At 28.6% G+C, this 20236-nt stretch overlaps 1 protein-coding gene and 1 long non-coding RNA gene across 3 annotated transcripts; one reads left to right on the forward strand and one right to left on the reverse strand.

Annotated features, from left to right (window-relative positions):
- The first annotated feature begins 1376 nt into the window (after positions 1 to 1376).
- Positions 1377 to 2914, forward strand: LOC107899088 (uncharacterized). The gene is made up of 2 exons (XR_001684570.2): positions 1377 to 1514; positions 2022 to 2914. It is a non-coding gene; the product is annotated as an uncharacterized lncRNA (long non-coding RNA).
- Positions 2915 to 13113: 10199 nt separating this feature from the next.
- On the reverse strand, positions 13114 to 15199 carry LOC107899089 (heavy metal-associated isoprenylated plant protein 36). 2 transcript variants are annotated; one of them, XM_016824698.2, is made up of 4 exons: positions 14888 to 15199; positions 14698 to 14773; positions 14538 to 14567; positions 13114 to 14380 (listed from the first exon to the last, which is right to left on the reverse strand). In XM_016824698.2, the coding sequence occupies exons 1-4, from the start codon at positions 15002 to 15004 to the stop codon at positions 13557 to 13559; spliced, it is 1047 nt and encodes a 348-aa protein (XP_016680187.1). In that variant the 5' UTR covers positions 15005 to 15199; the 3' UTR covers positions 13114 to 13556. The 2 variants fall into 2 exon arrangements, with proteins under 2 accessions (XP_016680187.1, XP_016680189.1); XM_016824700.2 differs by lacking the exon at positions 14538 to 14567.
- Between the last annotated feature and the right edge of the window lie 5037 nt (positions 15200 to 20236).

Raw genomic sequence — 20236 nt, forward strand, 5'->3', positions numbered from 1 at the left:
ACTATACGCATTTGATAAGAAAGGGCAGAAGTTCAATATTTTTTTTAAGTCCTTAAAATTATAAAACTTTTGGAATTAAACCTAAACTTTTTTGTGTTTCAAAACTAATATGGGTTTGAATCATGTAATTATTTTTTTATCATATTTTTAGTTCAAATAAGATTACTGGAGGACTATAAAACAGATGACGACAACTATGATTAAAGAAAAGATTTTAGGGTAAAAGGCATAATTTAAATTATTAATTTTTTAGAAGAGTCAAAAGTGTAGTTTTTTTTATTTAACCAAAAACTCCACCCTTGAAAATTGGGTTAAATTAGTAAAAAGTACGAATTTTTAAAAAAATTAAGAGAGTAGGCTAATTTATGTGGTATTTATTGGAATAGACTAATTTTGGAGATAGAAGATAAAGACGCATCCAGCAGGGTATCGAGGCTTCTAACTAGGTAGGGAAAACGAGTCCTGCTCGGCACGTTTTCCTGCACAGTCAATTGAAAATGCGTCCATCTCTCCAAAATCGACTTCTTTCGATAAATATCACAAAAATCGGCCTATTCTCTCAAAATTTTTTAAATCTAGTGTTTTTTTTATTAATTTAACCTAAAAATTTATATTTATATTAATATGTTTTAGTGCAACCATTTCGAGTTTAATGACAAAATTTCGGGTTATTGTATATTAGTATAACCAATGCTTGTGTCAAGTGGAAACAAATTTAATGTAATTTAAGATTTTGACTCTATACACAATCGAATTATTAAATACCGAAGATTTTATCCTTAAAAAGAAAAAACATTTAACAATTAAATTTAGTTCGTTTGGCCCGTGAAGGCATTTTTAGGGGTGTTCAAACGGTTAATCGTTCGTTTAATCGAATCGAAATTTTTTCAAAAAAAATTAACCGAACCAAAATATTTCGGTTAATTCGGTCGGTTAACCGAATTAATTGAAATTTATAATTTTTTTTGGTTAAAATAAGTATAAAACATATAAAAAATGATATTGTTCATTTGACCAAATTAATCGAATTAAAACTACATATAATTTGTATTATTAATTATTCAGTTCGGTTAATTCAGTTAATTATCCGATTTTAAATCGAATTACCCGATAACCAAACTTTCTAAAAAATCATTAATCGACCTATTAATCGAATTAAATTGATTAGATCGAGTAATTCGATATTAATAGAAATTTCAACACTCTAGGCATTTTCATCTCCAAACAAAATTAAATCCTTATAATTGGGCTTAAATTGTAAAGATTTGACAAGTTGAGAAAACAACACCAGTTGTCACCATCTTGATTCTGTCAACTTTCCGATGTATAGATTATGAAGGATGGGGTCCATGACATCCTGGCATGTTCAGGGATCATGCATTTCTAAGATTCTAGAATCAATATCCGCAAATACCAATTTCATCCATTGCTTTTTAACTTCAATTCCATTTAATGCTTCTTCATTTGGGAGTACGTGAGAAGCCCATCCCACCCATCGTCTTTACATACCTATGGTACAAATTTCTATGCGTTTCGTATTTTTATTTTTGTTTTTAATAAATTTAAATATATTTTTTTATCATTTATATTGTTACAATATTTTTATTAAATTCAGATCTTAAGTGAGTTTTTTTTAAGACTTTAAAATTTCATGTAAATAAATTTAATAAAATAATTTTTATTATGCTAGCAATTGAATTTAAATTTCTAAATTTAAAAGATAAATAGACTAAAATTTTAAAAATAAAAAATAAAAAATTTAAATTTAAATATATAAAAAGAAAAAAAAGATCACTCTAGAACTGAGTGCTTTACATTTTTATTATAAATATATATGTATATTTTAAGTATTGAATAATTATATATGAAAATTAAAAGTAAAAAAATATGCATAGATTTGTTGCTTAAGTCATATTTTTAGATTTACTTCTGTTGGGTATGTAATATTAGTAAAACTAAACTCAAATTAAAAATGATAAATCCTCTCTAATCAGCTTTTATGCCTCTCTTTCTCCTTTTAGAAACCCTTGTGTTGTATCCCTTGAGGTCGTCGGTGTGATCGACCTGAAGCAGATCGTCATTCGGCTTTCTCTTTGCTTTTTCATTTCTTCCTTTTGCTTCCGGCTGAATAATGCCTGAAACTTGCCTCCTCTCTTTCTTCGACCACCTTGCAAGGGTTCCTTTCCTCTTCCACTCGGAACATCAAGATTGGCCACCCTACCCCTCTGTTTGTTTGTTTGGATTGCTATCTCTTTGGTTCTCTGTTGATTGGAGCTCGACGGAGCTCAGGATTCGACGCACTAGCCTATTCGACTGGTGGTTGAAGCCGCTTTGATGGCTACGGGTTCTTCCTTCATCGTCGGTTCCGTTCTGCTCCTTAGAGATTGATGGTGGTTTTTTTTGGGGTTGTCACAGCATGGTCTCTCTCCAAAGGTGTTACATGCTAACGAGAAGTACATCTGTTGCCTTTGCCTTCAGCTACTCCGACGTTCCTTGGCGCTCTCCCCAATGATGGCAACAATGGTGTTCTACAGGCTATGGTTGGGTTTCTCTGGCCCATTTCAAGCCCATGGGCTTCTTTGTGTATTTGTGGTTTTTTTTTCATAATCTATTTCCTAATGAAAAATAGATGTTTGCTATAAGATATATGTAAACTTAGGGTGTTGGCATAATCAGTTTACGTCATTGACCATTTTTTAACTCTATGTTAGTTATATAAGAGATATATGCAAACAATAAAGATCAAATACAGAAAAAAAAAAAGCTTGCTATGGAACTTAGTTTAAGGACAGAAGAACCAAAGTATACATCATTTATATGTTGGGATCTAATGTCTTTAGTGTTTCGTCGTAATGTATTTGTAAATTTTCGAACAAATTAGTTTAATAAAATTTCATTAATCATGTTAATATCATTTTTATTTGTCCTCAATCGTTTTTGCACGCAAAACAAAATGAAAAAAATTGACTCACTGATTACCTAACGTCTAATTAATATTAACTTGTATCATGAGGTTGGATCACGATATGAAAAGACAATTTATATTAGTAGGTAATCTAAACGGTTCATAGTTTATTCAGAATTGAACAAATTGATTAAAAAACTATTATGTTATCCATCAAGTCTGATTAAGGAAATACATTGTCTTAGGTATTGTAAAAGATGACTCCTAAAAGATAAATATATAGATGCGATTGTCTGGATTGACAGTACATCAAATAGGACCCAAATAGAATAAATCCTTAATCTGTATATCGATTTATTTGCTTATAACGTTCATAGTATGACTTACCTCAATTTTGAGTAGGTGATGGATTATGTGTATGTGACTCGTATACTTTAATATACTGAAAGTCTGAGTCCAATCAGTAATAGAGCCAAAAGCTAGTACATTGGATATATGACTTTTGCATGGCATAACTTCACCTGCAATGGTGGAATTCATACCCTAATAAAGGATAAATGATATTATCTCATTGGCATATTACATGATAGATGAAAAATACGTGGCCATGGGTTATTGCCAAGGACGAATGACTTTATTACTAATTGTTAGTAATTAACTTTTTCATAAAAGAATATGTAATGGTTGTCATGAGATAAAACAGATTGGATGAACGAATTCAACCCAAAAAAAAGTAAGAATATCCTATGAGGATAGCACACATTTGACAAGGGTATTGAACAAACACTTGATAAGTAGCTTTTATAATTGTATATAATATGGAGAGTTTAGTTGTGGTACTTCAGTGGAATGATTCAATTACTAAATAATGTTGTAATTAATAAATGAAGAGTCAGAACTTAATTATAAAATATTTAAGTCGTAATTATATATGTCCAATTGGTTCCTCTGCTAGCTCGATACTAAAGATGTTCATGGGTTGGTCTGGACTAAATTCAAGTCGAGCCTATCTATATTTATAAATGGTTAACCCAAGCCCCTTTTAGGCCCGAACATATTTAAAAAAATAAAAATTTATATTTATATTATGTTTAATTTAATATTTAATAATTTTATACATATTTATTTGTTAAAATTTGTTATATAGTCACCTTAACAATTTTTAATGTTTACATCATAATAGTAGTACTATTATATACTACTATAGATTTAATTTTTATCTGTTATAAATGTAACAACTCGTTTTTAGTGTAATCGAAACAATGGTTTTGAGACCACAAATCCAAGTTTGAAAAGAAAATTATTTCCATATTATTTCATGGTCTATGATAGGAAAATCTTATGCAAATTTCGTTAAGAAATTTTTATCGATTTGATGCTTAATTAGATGAAAAGGACCAAATTGCATGAAATGCAAAAGTTGAGTTCTAGTAGCTATATGTATCAAATAGCTATGGAATTCAAAGTTTGGGGTCCTTATATGGCAAATAGACCATTAAGAGAAGTTAGTAGATAATGATGATGATTCATCCATGGAAATTTAATTAAAGAAAAGGATGAAATTGGAAAGAAAAAGATGAAAAGATGATAAATAATTAAATAACCAAAAATATCATCATTTATCTACATATTTCCCAATTTTTTTTATGGAAACCCTAGGTAAGAGAAAAGAGCTCAAACAAGCTTTCTTGGCTTAATTAGGCATGAATTCTTGTCCCATTTTAGTAATTTTTATATTTTCAAGATCGTAATAGCTTAATTAAGCTATTTTGGGGATTAATTTGCAAAGTTATCAAAGTTCTAGGATTTTCCCATGGATGAATGTAGTTGAATTATGAAGTTTTATGGTAGAAAATGAAAGGTTGTTGATAGATAAACATATTTTGTTAAGGGAATTTTGATGAAAACATGATTTAGGGACTAAATTGATAAGTTATAAAATTCATTGAAAAATTTTGATTTTTGAAAAATTCATGGACTGTCATTGTTATATGTAAAAATCAGCTAGACTTGGAATAAGGACTAAATTGAATGAATTTCATTTTTCCGAGCCTAGGGATGAAATCGTCATTAATTAAAAGTATAAGGGAAAAATGGTAATTTTGCCTAAGATGTGAAATGGATTGAGTTGATTATAAATTGTATTAAATTAAGTTAAATTTACTCGTATAGATCCGGAAAGACAAAATACGGAATTGGATCGAGGAAAGGAAAAAGTATCGGATTAGTAGATTACGATTCACGAACATTTGTCAAGGTAAGTTCGTGTAACTTAATTGTGTAATTATATGTTTGAATTGATTTGAATGATTTGTATGTGAATTGTGTATTGACCATGTATATGAAATTTGATCACATATCGGGAAAATACTCGATAAATGTTAAATCTCGTTTGAATGAATGAAATTTGATTGGATACAGGGTTTTGTTTCTTGAAATGGTAGTGGTCCTGCATATGTTGCGGACATACCGTAGCTTGAAAGAGCGTCCAGTTATAAGCCCTGTCAAGCTTCCTGTTATATTGTTCTTGCAAGCTTCCTGTTAATAGCTTTTCGGAGCATCTCGATCGGTTGTGACCCTACATGTGATGTGGGCACACCGCAGCTCTTATGAGCGTCCCATATATGGCTCTTTGTGAGCTTCTCGATTACAGGCTCTTTGTGAGCTTCTCGTTATTGCTCGCTTGAACCTCTCGTTATATGGCTATGTGGTGCTTCCTGATTAAGTGCTCTTCGGAGCTACCCGTTATATGCTCGCATGAGCATTTTGAATATGACTCTTATGAGCTTCCCGTTATTAAGCCCGGATAAGTTTCCCGTTACATGCTCACATGAACATTCCGTTGTATAGGCTTGAGAGAGAGCTTTCTATTTATGTGCTTGTAAAAGCACTCCCAAATATGAATTGACGGATTTATAGTATTGTACAATTCGGGTGTACTACCCAAGTATCCATCGAGATTTCAAACGATTCAACGGGTGAAATTCTGACATGGGAACATATGAAATCAAAATGAAATTATTATCTGTATCTACTTGAAATACTTGGAAACCCGATATTTGATGAGCTAATCCTTTTTATTGATATTTACATGAAATACATGACTAACATGTTTGTTGATGTTATGTTTGTTCCTTTTTGACATTCCACCTTTGGAGATTCAAAATATTTTAGAAAATGATAGAACAAGGGGAATTTTATCCTTGAACATCCCTTTGTAATCTCACTGTTTTAGAATGTTTTTCTACACCAAAAACAATAATTACCAATAGTTTTAGCTGAGCTAAGTAGTAGGATTTAGGCTATAAATAAGGATTGTTGTATCATATGAAAATAATGAAACCAGTCCTTTGTTAATTACTTTTATCACATCTATTTTCCTTTTACTTTTTGTAGAAGAAAAATATTAAACTAAAACAAAATTGGTCTAATTTTCGTCGATTGTATTAGATATTATGTGATAAACATCAGTTTCCAGTAGACGTCGCACATAGATTGGAGGTTCATCAATGATGATCAATTGGTTTAATCTTCTCAAGATTTCCTTTGTATCTTTTATTGTTTTTGGTCATGGTAATCACAAATCTTGTTGCAATTTTTCCTCTATTAAATTGTTTAATTATTATTATTTATTTAGTCCTAATTTAGATTAAATATTTACATTTACATTTAATTATTATAATAAAGACCATGAATTTTGGTTTTCACGCTTAGGCCTCTTTGATGGGCAGTGCATTTACCTGTGATTTGTGTAAAAATAAACGCGAGGCAAAAAAAAAAAGAAAACTAAATGCACTGAACTAAAAATAAACGCTCACCCAAAAGGATCCTTAGTTGGGGCCACACTAATATGAAAAATAGAGACCTCAAATGTCACTATCTTGAAGGATCCAAAAGAAAAAAGTGTCACTATACTTATTCTCTTCGGCATGCCCCGTTAGAAACCCCAATAGTATCTATGTTGTATAAGTGTTTGATTGAGTCAGTATCACTTCTTAATCAATTCTCAATTAAATAGCGAAATTATCAATAACCTATTAATTTTTACTGAAATTCGTCATATTTTGATATGTTTTTTTAACATCATTAGATTGCAATAATATAGCACTGACAATCAATAGTATGACAGATGTGAAAAGCATAATATGATTTTTTTTATTTTTTTTAAAAAAATCTCTCAAGTATTTTTAAGAATTTTTATTTTTTTTCATTTTCTAAATAATTTCTTTCTTAAAAAGAAAATTTCTTTTATCTTCAATAAAACCATCGAATTTGCTTCATTTTTGCTCATATCTCCTCTTAAATCTCTCTCCTTTTTGATGCACTAAATAGACCATTCATTTGTTTATATACTTTCTTTGTTTTCGCTTCAATAATTGCGGGGTTTGCTTGTAAATTTATTGGTTTCAATGGGCTTTTATTTTTTAATGATTTTAGTTTTTATTATTATCAAATTTTGAGTTTTGGGAGAAATATTTAAGAAAATATTTTTAGTTGTTACAACTCATATATTTTATTATTATGTCGTATATATTTTTTAATTCCTTGAGTTATTTTTTAAATATTAATATAGTAGTATTTCAACCTGTGTATATATTAAAGTTTTATTTTTATTTTTGATTTTTTTTATATGGATGTAAATAGAACAACAAGAATTAAATTGCTATCATTTTAAGCACTACAAAACTATCTAAATTTTTACGTAATTTTTCAATCACAAGCAACTAGTCTTTTTATGCTCCGTAATACAACATATCAAAATCTATCTCGCTCTTGGTACAGGTAAGATCCAAAGCCGCTAAGTTATCATTTTTCAGTATCACCCGCCTCGCATTCATATTCTTTATTGGTAGATACCCCATAATTCAGCCTAATAGTATTATAGATCCTTATATTTCGTGCAAAACTAGATTGTCAGACGTCATTCTCATCTCGGATAGAGCCTTCAGCTGCTTCACAACCTCTCTTAAGCTGTCGTGCACCATCTGTGTTCACTTTAGTCCATCCTGATTTAGGACGCTACCAACAAATTTGCTGCCATGTCATCTCCTTTTCTCTGTTATCCGACTCATCTGTATTATGAACTTGGCTTTTAACCAATAAAATAGTTCCTTTTGTCTATATAGTCCTTCGCACAAGGCTACAGCCAAAAATTTTGGTAGCTCCAAATCCTAAGGCAAGGTTTATTTGTTATTGGACTATATGGCAAAGGTGCTGCCATCATTGTGTTTGGCATCATAATCATAGCATCACCACTGTTATTTTGGTGGTGAAAAATGCTTTTGAAAATGGTAGTGAAAAAAGAAATTTTAAAAATTGTTTTAAAAAATTTGGATAGTGTTTATTTTTATTGTTAAAAAGTGGTTTTTGGAAGACGTGATATTATAAAGTAGAATATTTAGGGTGGGTTTGGATGTTTATTTGTGGTTAGTGTAATAATAGCGATGGCGGTGGGATTAGATACTGTAACGATGCGTAGTGTGAAACAAAAAGTAAGCTAAACGCACCGAACCGCACCTCAGCATTCATCCAAATCCACCCTTAATGAGAGATAAAAAAGATAATTTCATTAAAAAGTACATTTTAATTTGAATTAAAAATTTTATTCAAAATCAGGATTTAATTTTAAAAAATTGTTTATTTATTATTATTTTATTTGAAATTAAGGTTTGAGTTTGAAAAATACTTTCCATAAACAAAGCGATAAAAGAAAATCTCCAACTTTACAAGTTTATTTCGTATTGCTTTTCTGTATTAAAATTTTCGGAGCTCAGGTAAGCTCTTTTCATCCTGCCTTGATATATTGATTAAAATATCCCTTTTTATAATTATTTTTTATGTTTTTAATTTTATAAGAATTAATATATTATAAAATATTATTTAAAAATTTGAAACATGATTAATAATAACCTGATCATGAGTTGGACTACTCGCTTGAAAAATGGAAAGGTTTAAGACTTTGAGCAAAAATATAGACCCGAAAAATAGAATTAGATAAAAAAATATATGACATGTTTTCTAAATGAATCAGGCCTCGAGCAATATTTTTTTGGCCTGAACCCAACCCGAATTTGACAAAAAAATATGTTGCAATTTGTTGTTGTTTTGTTACGGTTATGTTGTTGTTTTGCTACCATTTCACTATTATATTATTACTATTTTGTTGTTATTATTTGGATATTGTATAATTTTTGTTTTATTGTTAATTTTGCTACTATTTTAAAGGTAATTTACTTGTTAAGTTGCAACTATGTTAGTGTTATTTAAGTATAGAGACTTTTTTTATATGAATTTTTAATTTTTTTTAAAAAATATTTATTTTAATATTTTTAATCTATTTGATGTATTATATTTTAAATTTATTTTTATCTAAAAAAATTAATATGAGTAGGTCAGGTCGAGACTAGACAAAATTTTAGATTCATTTTTCGGGTCAGATCCGAATCTAGAAAATGGGCCAAAATTTTTTACATTGACCCGATCCAAACCTGCCCCGGGCTAATTTTGATATCCAATTTTCATCCATAATTTACGTAAACATAAAATGATTGTGATTCTTGCTTGTTCTACTTGCTTCTACATTATAATGAATGAGTAATGAAGGAACTAAAAGTAGATTTTGGGAAAATGCAGAATTTTTTTTTTAGGAAAGGGGAATCCGAATACTCACTTTTAGAAGATGATGATGCACCCACTGCTGATGCTGGAATTGTTGTAAATTACCACATTAATGCCTTCATATTATTCATTCACTCCTTTTGACTATGCCTTCAATTAAAATTTAATTTTTAAAGAATCATTTTATTGTGAGAATTGAGAGGCTTGGCAATGAAGATAGATTGGATATGGAAGGAATTAGGTTCCTTTTTTTAATGAAAATCTCACCTATAATCCTTATTCTTTTTTAGCCCTTTTTGTCAATTTAACCCCTATTTTTTTTAAGCTAAATTTGACTTTCAACTTTTAAAAAACGATAAATTTAACCATCAACCTTTTAATCGAATTATTTTTTTTAGCCAAAACGTTAAATTTTTAAACACAACAACATGCATGATAATTCATGAGTACTTTATTTTATAATTTTTTTTACGTTTTTTATTATTTTTATAAATTTTAAATTATTTTTTGACGTGACATATAAAATAAGTAGTACCATGTCAATATAAAGTACGTGTGGATTGATATGCCAACATTGTTAAAAAATTAATGTTTTAACTAGCATTTCCGTTAAAAAAAGTTATTTGCCTCTTTTTTTAAAAAAAAATTAATAGTTAAATTTGAACTAAAAAAAGAGATCAATTTAACAAAAAGATGTAAACATTAATGGCTAACTTTATCATTATGCAAAAAAAAAAAAAGGTTTTGTTTGCTCTATTAAAATTAATTTTTATTTTAATATTTATATATATTTAATTATATGAGCAAGATTAGTGTCAAACCAAATTACAAAATATTTTTATCTAAATCTAATTTAATTCAAGTTAAAATTGTAAAATTATATAAATAATTTTTTGAGAAAAAATAATTAGATAAATAATTTGAGTAATGAATGATAAGTAAATAATTTTTTTAAATGAAAATATAAGATAATATAGATCTAGAGCATATTGTAAATTGACAGTTAAGGTATGTTCCTAGAGAAGAAAATGAAGTTGTAGATTTTTTAGTAAGGATGGCTTGATATTCAGGTTTTTGACGAAATTTTGAAGGAGCTTATAATTAGTTTTCAAAGTTTAATATAATCATGTAATAATTTTTTGACGTAAATATTTATCTATTTTATCTAAAAAGAAATTCAAAAAATGAGATTCTCTTAGCCCATCATCAAGCTTAGAATGTCAAAATAAAGCTTCTCTAGTGGACAAGAGAATATAAACAACTCAATGTGATCTTTCTATACATATCGATAAAGGATCTCTTAAAGAGTGGCACTCAAAGTTTTTAGATTTCCATTTCTTTTTTAAATTCTGCTATTATATAAATTAAGGATTTTATTATTGTATTTTAATCTGGTATTTTTTTATTTTTATATTTTTTTCAAATGTCAAATTTTCGTTTTATAAATTCATTAACTTATATTCTTCTTTTTCAAAATTTTATTCAATAAATATATTATCAAATGTGTAATATCATATTAGTTTACTATTTTCACGTCATATTTATAAAAAAAAAATTGATGACTATCATTGAAGTAAGGGCTAAAATTTTAGAATACAAAAATTATATATACTAAAAATGACCAAATCGAAAAATAAAGACTAAATTTGAAACTTACGAGACTAATAGCAAAATTTGACATAATGAATACATTTGTTATTGTTTTAATCAAAACTAAAATTGATCAATTTAAAAAATATATACATATAATACATGAACTAATAACAAATTTTGATTTTTTTTTACTTCTAAAAAATTATTATAATTATGGAATGATACTCGATAACTTATTAATAAAATTTTTAAATTCCACAAATAAAATCAATAAGTTACAAATATTTTATAAAAATATAATAAAATATTAAAAATAAATATTTAAAAAATACATATAATAAATTTTTAAAACTACTTACACAATAATTATTACTATTTGATATGACAAAAGATAAGTTTACATATTCTTTTGAGGATTGGGAAAGGAAAGAATAATACCCAAAAAGAAAAAATGCTTAATTTTGGGTCCAATCAACTGTCATTTTTCCTAGTAGCCAAATAAAAAAATTTAGGGTGAGTTTGGATAAACGGTTTATTTATTTAAAGTTAATGTAAAAATAATGATGATGTAAAATTAAATACTGTAACGTAAGACAACAAGTAAATTAAACACATCGCACCTCACCCTCCATCTAAACACATCGCAGAAAATTAAGCATTTGGTAAGAGGAGATAATGGTAATATGATTGAAGTGGAAATGGCTTCCTCTTTCTAAAGATTAAGTCTCCATCACTATTATAATATAACTGTAAAGTCAAAACAGTTTGACCAAAGTCAAATAAGAAGGAGTACTCATGTTTCTGACTATGTAATGAACATGCATCATTTCTCTGATACAAGCATGGACTATTTTCCCTGCCCAGGGAGAATTTGCTTTTTCACAAGGAAAAATGAATATCAATGTATAGTTTAGTTGTTGTATTCAACATATATATATATATATAGAATTCCAGCTAATGGCTTCAAGTGTTCATTCTTGCAAATTTTTTTTGAATTTAAATTTTCGAGTTAATAGTTATAGCTTTAAGCTTTTTTCTTTTTACATAAGGTTTAAAATTACTTATAGTTTCTTCCTAACCCATGAATAAAAAAATAGTACGCTTTAACATATTCGAAATCATATCCTTCCAACTCAATCGATTAAGCTTTACTTCTTAATTTTAAAAAGAAATGGCAATTGGGGGTGAGGCTATATGAATGGCCCCTAAGTACTACAAGCTTTCACACAAATCTAAAACTTGGAGAAAGAGGAGATTGAGAGATTATTATAGTTTGATTCACTTTATCATGAATTTTGTATTAAGAGAGTAGCACAGAAAACAAGGAACCTTGTAACTTTGTGGATTAACCTTTTCCGTATTGGTTTAACAATCAAATTCACCACCAAATTTCGTCTGTGGAGAAAAGAAGTAAAATTATGACAGACTTTCAAGGGCTCAATGCAATGGTGATAAAATGATTTTTTTAATTCAAAGTTAAGTGAAATAATGCAATAAGTTAAAAGGATAATATTGTTAAAGAAGAATAATATTTGAATTTAAAAAGATTAGTAGTTATTTAATTTTTCGTTTTTTTGTCATAATACCCTGAAAATAGACGTTAACATTTGTTAATGTGATTATCTGTATATGTCACAACAACAATTAATTACAAATTTTAGAAAAAAATTTAAAAATTCTAAAATATTATTTTTATTTTTATTATTAAATACATTTTATATTTTTATAAATTTTTTTTCTTTTAAATAATTTTTGAGAAATTTTATATTTTTTAAATTTAATTAATTATTGACGTGGCATACACGTGGATGTCACATCAACAAAGTTAATATTTTTCTCTCATTTTGGAACAATTTGACAAATAATGTAAGTTTAATGGTTAAAAAATAGAAAATTAAATAAAAGGTTAAAAATACATTTTTTATAAAATTAAAAGGTCAAATAAATCATTATTCCAAAATTAATCGAACATAAATAATACATTGGATTCAAAAAGATGAATTTAAATTTAAGGTCGAATAAAAATCAAAATATTACAAACATAAAACTAAAAAAATTCTAAAATCAAGGATAAAATCCTAACAGCAACGTGACTAGCACAATTCGAATCCAAGTCACACTTGGAGCGGTGAACATCCTGACCATCATGTCAATTGTAATTTTTTTTTGTTCCAACTAACTATCTAAGCATTCATTTAATCAAAAACCTACATTTAAGAAAGGAATTAGTGAGGTGAGATTAGGGCAAGTGGTCTACAAGGCAACTAAGCATTACAAGGCCAAATGTAACTTAAAAAACTAAGCACATACATTTTAGCCTATTTTCCCCCATACTTTAAAACTACAAGGTTTCTTCCTATACATACTTTGCAAAATTTATCCCCACAATACACTTATACAAGTAGTATAAGCTTCGTTCCGTATGATGCCAAAGCATTCGTCACATAACCGAACATGCATTCGGGTTTTCATCGCTGAAAACCTCGAATGAATCGGATGGTTGTGACGAATACGATGAATAAGTGTCGAAAGAGGGGTGTTCAGGCATGTATCCCGGGTGCATATACATATATGAATACGGTCGTGGTGAGGTGTAATACGATTCGCTATGGCAACTACCAGGATAAGCTGTGTTGTAGCTAGTAACATACACCGGTGGTGGTGCATGGTAATACGTTGGGTATTCATCCATGTGGTGATGCCGTGGAGGGCTATGATTGGCTGGAGATGGCATGGGGGTGGTGATGGGAATAGGACCATAAGGTCCATAACCAGTGAAATGCGATCCTGTAGGTGGAGGTCCAACATCAGTAGGGTGGTGGTGGTGGTGTTGTTCACCCTCATCGAAATTAACAGTAGCATTCCCTTTCTGCCCCTTCTTTTTATTCTTTTTACTTCCACCACCACCACCACCAGTAGCAGCATTGCCTTCACTTTCACCACCGCCCCCTTTCTTTTCCGGTTCCGGGGCTTGTCCACCATTGCAGCCGTCACCACCATTTTCACCGCTTTTAGAAGCACCGTCTTCAGTTTTCGCTGCTTCTTTATCTTTATCATCTCCATGGTTACCTTCTTCACTGTTTGGTTGGCCACCTTGTTTGTCTTTGTTCTTTGATTTTCCTTTTTTCTCAGATTTTTCAGGCCATAACTCTGCATGTCTCCCTTTCTTTACTATTTTCTTGATCAAAGTATCGACATTTACGTGTAAATTGGCTTTTACCGTCACTTTTTGTTGTTTCAAATCAGCATCAACCTCGTAAACACCTGCAAATTACAGAATAAATGAAAAAGATGAACACAGAGAAAAAGCTAGAAAAAGAAATTTTTACCATAAAAGAATATGTCCAGAAAAAAGAGAGAATATTTCGATGATTTTATGTAAACTGAAATAAAGAACAAAACCCAGATGAGAAAAACTCACAAGTACCAAGATGCTGATTAGCTGAATGATCTAAAACAGACATGAAAGATAAAAAAAAAAAAACTAAGAAACTGCAGAAACATGAAATTTCTAAATATGTGCAGGTAGATAACACAAGCATGTTAAAAGGATATGAGATAGTTGAGGATGTTTACTTTACCATCGATTTTTCTTAGAATCTTTTCAACTTTCCTTTTGCAACCTTCACAATGAATGGAAACTTTCAGCACCCAAGCCTGAATAACACAGGAAAAATCAACGATTAATGGTTAAAAACAAGGTCTGAAAAATCTAGTTAAAAATTTCACAAAAACAAAAAAGGGAAAGTAAGAAGCAAGCTTTAAATTTACCTTGTACTTGAGAGCAGGTTCTTGGATTTCTTCCACATCTTTGGAATTAGATTCTTGTTTGGGTTCAGCTGACTTAGATTCTTGTTTGGTTTCTGGTTTTCCTTCGGTTGTAGCCATTAGAACAAAAGTAAAAAGAAGAAAGCAGAGAAAGTATAGATTTTTTTTCTGGGAATTTAAGTGAGGAGAAATATGAAAGAGAGAGGGAAATATGCTTAAGGTTAAGCAGTGAAGGCTTAAAGATGGAAGGCCTAGGAGTTGGTGCTGCGTGGGAGTATTTGCTGCCTGGGAAATGAATTTATTAACATTAAATTTTTTCTTGTAAGCTTTCCTTTCCTTTATATCATAATGGACACCTAATAATCTTAGCCCCAACCGTGGTTCTGTCAACTACACCGGCTGAGTTATCAGTCTTGGAAAAAAAATTATTTAGAATCAATATGAATTAGTTAAATTAAGTTATAAATTGATTGAAACTAATTAAACTAATAAATTAATAATTTAACCGATTTGATTACTAATACAATTTTAAAAATTTTGTTGTTTAAAGAGTCGAGTCAATAAATTATTAAAAAGTATTTTTTAACCAAAAATAAATATTGAGATTTAAGTACTTTTAGCTTTTGCATTTAGAAGTAAAATTATCAAAATACTCTTATAGTGAATGATCCATTTACAACTTGTAAAACTTAAGTAGTTTTACGTCCTTCCGTAACTTGTTATACGATTAATATTTCAATGATCCAACCGTTGAATTCATTAAGATATTTGTATTGTTATATTTAAACTTTTAAAATATTTTATGAATTATTAATTATACAAATAAATTATATTAATTACTTAAAAGGTATTTAAAATTTATATTTTGTTGCCTACAACTACCCATATTCTCTCTCCAACCCATAAGTAGGAGGATACCGCGCTTCAGCGCACTCGAACCCACATCCTCTTGCATTGGCAACAATACACATGCCAATCTAGCTAAAACTCATTCGGAAAAATAATATTTAAATTCCTATACTAATAAAATGCATATTTATTAAAAATTTATGAAAAAATTAATTAAACTATAATTGAAGGTTAAATTGGAAATTTTAAAACTTTAATGTTTTAACTTCAAATCTTAACATTTATGGATTTTTGCTTAATTTATATCAAATATAAAAAATAAAAAAAGGCTTTACAATAATATAATTTCATTTATAAAAGATTTTTAAAATTTTTTTAATTAAATTAATATTTAATTATCTTATAACATAAACTCAATTAAATATTTTATCAACTCGGTTACCTCACGAGTTGTGAAAGTATTTTAATTAAAAATTATAAATATAATATATAAACGTTGAAAAAAAATACAAATATATATTATATACAAATTATTGAAAATTTAAAACTAGACTTGTGTTGAACAAATTCAAAGCTTGATTTTTCCCAAAGCTCGAAGCAATGTTGAAGATAATAAAAAATATTATTATTCCTTTATGATTAAATATATATATATAAATAAAACTCAGTTTATAATACTCTTTGTTTAGGACACATCCGTAGTAGCCGAGCTACAAATTTGGAGTCAACATTAGGCCTATAAATTGAATTTAATAACATGGAACATAGAACTGTTCATGAATTATCTTTTCGGTTCTAAAGTTTTGTTCGAAATTTATGAAAATGGGTAAAAATATTAAATTCGAAAAGTGAGGCTGGACAAAAAATTAAGCCAGTTTAAAATATGGACCAAATTCAGGCTTGAACATTCAAGACCCAAACCCAGCCTGACCAGACTCATTTTTAAGTTTATAATATTTTATATTATATTTTTATATATATTATGAAATTTAAAACACATTAAAAAAATAAACATATACTAAATATATAATACTACTCTAATGTAAAAATTAAAATAATATTAAGATGACTATATAAAAAATTTTAATAAATAAAAAAGTATAAAATTATTAGATATTAAAATAAAATAATTTAAAAACAATATGAACGGGCCTAGATGTGTTTGGGTTTATCTTTTACAAATATAAGCGGATTTGGACAAAATTTTAGATCCATAATTCAGGTCGAACTAGGCTTAAACAAACATAAAATATATTAATATTATGCTTAGACTTGAATTCAGCCCAACTCAATCTACAATTCTGATAGGAAGGAACTGTACTGCTTTGAGAAACATTGAGAGAATAAAGTTACCACTCCTTTTATTAATTCCCAAATTAAATGGTCCAATTTATTTCTCCAATACCCTCGCTTTGCCTTTTGCCACACAAGGATTGATTGATTTGCAGCTTTGCTTGTATACTATAAGCCAAATATTTTATGAGGATGTACTTGGTAGAGGTGTTTTTGAGAGGATACGTTGAATTCATGTATGGACTTAATATAGTTTATGTTTGTTTGAGTTCTGTTTAGCTTGAAATATTTGTTTTGATTTTGATTTTAAGTTTATTCGTATTCGTAAATAATTAATTTAATTTAATTTTTTTTAGGTTTATGTTTTTTTATAAAAATTAATATTATTTTTAATTTAATATTTAATAATTCAATCTATTTTTAATACAAATTTTAAATATAATCTATTCAATATATGTTTTAATGTTTACATTATAGTATTATATATAATTAAGATTTGATTTTTATGTCGTATAAATTTCATAATATGTAAAAATATAATAATTGTTATAATAATGTTATATAATGTGTTGGAGGTTGACTTTGGTGGTGGTTCACATCATGTAAGTTGCAAAGAGCCATTAAGAATAGAGATTTTGGGTGTAGGTGGAGGTTAGTAAAGAGTTGTTGCAAGGTGTATGTATTGCGAGTAACAAGGTTTTTCTATCCTTTCTTCCCTATGTTTGTTTTAGTGTTGAAATTAAAGGTGTAACGCCCTTCGTCCGACCCGATCGCCAGGTTCAAGTTACAGGATGTCACATCTATTGTCGGAGCAACTACTGTGAAATATTCAACAAACAAATCATTCAAACATACAATCATATTATAAATACATTTACATCATGATAGACAATCTTTTTCGACTCTCAATCGAGCTTACGAAAGCTCTTTTATTGGCCCGAGCATGAAATATGACCAATTTGTAAAGTTTTCAAAATTTCATATCAGATATCGATACCCTTACTTGGTACCAGTACCAATTTGAACTTCAATGATTAGAAAAATTAATCTAAAACCAATTATATTGATGCCAATTATAAAGTATCGATACCTTACTCAAGGTATCTATACCTTACCCCTTGTGTTGATACCATTTTAAGGTTCGATGTTCTAAAAATTTTTAAAAAAACTTGCTAGAGTATCGATACTTTTGCCTAGGCATCGATACCTTGAAGGTAAAGTCACGAAAATCTATATTTTAGTCCCTATTTCATGCCAACTTAACTAATAGCACATTTGGTGCATATATAACAAACATTATCTGCACAAACCATGCCAAATACATGCTAAAACATGGCATTTAACCAATTCCAATTATCCAATCCAATATGCCACAATTTGACACCAAACTTTACCAATTCAACTTAGTTAAACTCAACCTAATCAATCATACCCTTTAACCTTCCATATCATCGTCTACCATACCAATTTATCATGCAAATTTGTCATTCAAATATCATATTTATAACTTATTCTCTTACCAAACAAAACCTAATCACATTACCAAAAACACATCATTTTATGTAGGTATTAACCTCGCCAAAACCAAACATTAAAGGTTTCAAGCTATACCAACAATCAAGATTCAACAAATATATAACACCTATATGCATGCCACAAAATCGAGTTTTGAAACGATTACGATACTACCAACTTAATAACGGGATAGTGTGAGTTTCTCAAAGATCCGCTTGACACGTTCTACAAGTTGGAAATCTACAGGGAAAGGAAAAATAACGGGGTAAGCATATCGAATGCTTAATAAGTTCATAGACATTAAACAATAACTTACCTCAATTTACAATCTAATACGATAAACTACTAGCTTCTCAACTTTGCCTAACATGGCAACCACATATCAACAATGTCAGTTCAACATTTATCATATCATATAGTAATTCAAACACATAACATTCTAATTCACTTATTCAATCAACATTTAATCAATTCACTATCATATTTACATCATTCCACCTATTTATCAACAATATATCCAATTTCAATTTAATGTTAATCACTATTTCATTGATTGTTCAAATTTCAAGTCGAATTTATTGATTCGTCACATTTCCTTTCTGGTCATTTGGGCTCATATAATAGGTTCGCATGATCTTTCACATGCTACTGATATTCGTATATCACAATGTGTATTTGAATTATCAAATCACAGTATGTATTTGTAACAACCAGGTTTAGACCCTAGTCGGACAGTGGTTTCAAGACCACAAATCCGAGTCAGAAAATTTTTTAATATTATTTTCCATGCTTATAGTATGTGAATTGACATGTGTGAAATTTTCGTAATTTAATTTATCCGTTTGTGTGCTTAATTTGTGAAAAAGACTTAATTGCGTAAAATGCAAAAGTGACTTGCTAATTGTTAAAGTATTATATTGCTATGGCTTTCATTATGTGGGGCCTTATGTTGAAATTATACCATTGAAATTATGGATGGACATAAAAGCCTAAGGTTAGTGGATTTTAAATGAAATTATAAAGGTTAAAAATGGAAATTGATAAATAAATAATGAAATAATAAAATAAAAGTATGAAAATAGGCCATTATGTTCATCTTTGGCCGATATTAACAAAAAAAGAAAAGAAAAGAAAAAGACTAAGCTAGGGTTCGGCTTTGATTTTTTTGGTGATTAAGGTATGTGTTTTGATCCATTTTTGATAATTTATATATTTTTGTGATTGTTGTTTAGCATTTTATTAAGCCCATGCCTTAATTTTTTATTTTGATGAAGATTGTGAGTTAAGCCATTGATGAATTTGTTAGTTTAATGATGTTAATTGATGAATTATGAAAGATAGGTGATTTAATATGTTTTGTATTGAGATTTTTGATGAATTTGAGTATTTTGGGTTGAATTGAAAATGAAAAAATCAAGGGGCTAAAATATGAAATAAATGAAATATGTGAGCTTATATGAGCTAAAGAAATATTCGGCCAAGCTAGGATATTGTTAAATTATGTATATTTTGTGTTTTGTGAAATAAGGACTAAATTGTGAAAAATGTAAATTTTAGAGGCTAAAGTGTAAATTTCCCTAATTATGTGTTTATGATTTGAATTGAATAAAATGTGTTATTAAATAGCTACATTTTAATTTATTTAGATCAAGAATAAAAGAAAACGGAATTAAATCGGGGGAAGTCAAAAGTGGT

Source organism: Gossypium hirsutum, chromosome D08, assembly GCF_007990345.1.
Source record: "Gossypium hirsutum isolate 1008001.06 chromosome D08, Gossypium_hirsutum_v2.1, whole genome shotgun sequence".
Classification (NCBI taxonomy): domain Eukaryota; kingdom Viridiplantae; phylum Streptophyta; class Magnoliopsida; order Malvales; family Malvaceae; genus Gossypium; species Gossypium hirsutum.

Excerpts from the sequence above, each read along its gene's own strand:
- LOC107899089 (XM_016824698.2), bottom strand. The coding sequence starts at position 15,004 with ATGGCTACAACCGAAGGAAAACCAGAAACCAAACAAGAATCTAAGTCA. Across the intron at positions 14,774-14,887 it reads AACCTGCTCTCAAGTACAAG|GCTTGGGTGCTGAAAGTTTC; the intron begins GTAAATTTAAAG and ends TGTGTTATTCAG. Across the intron at positions 14,568-14,697 it reads GATTCTAAGAAAAATCGATG|ATCATTCAGCTAATCAGCAT; the intron begins GTAAAGTAAACA and ends TGTCTGTTTTAG.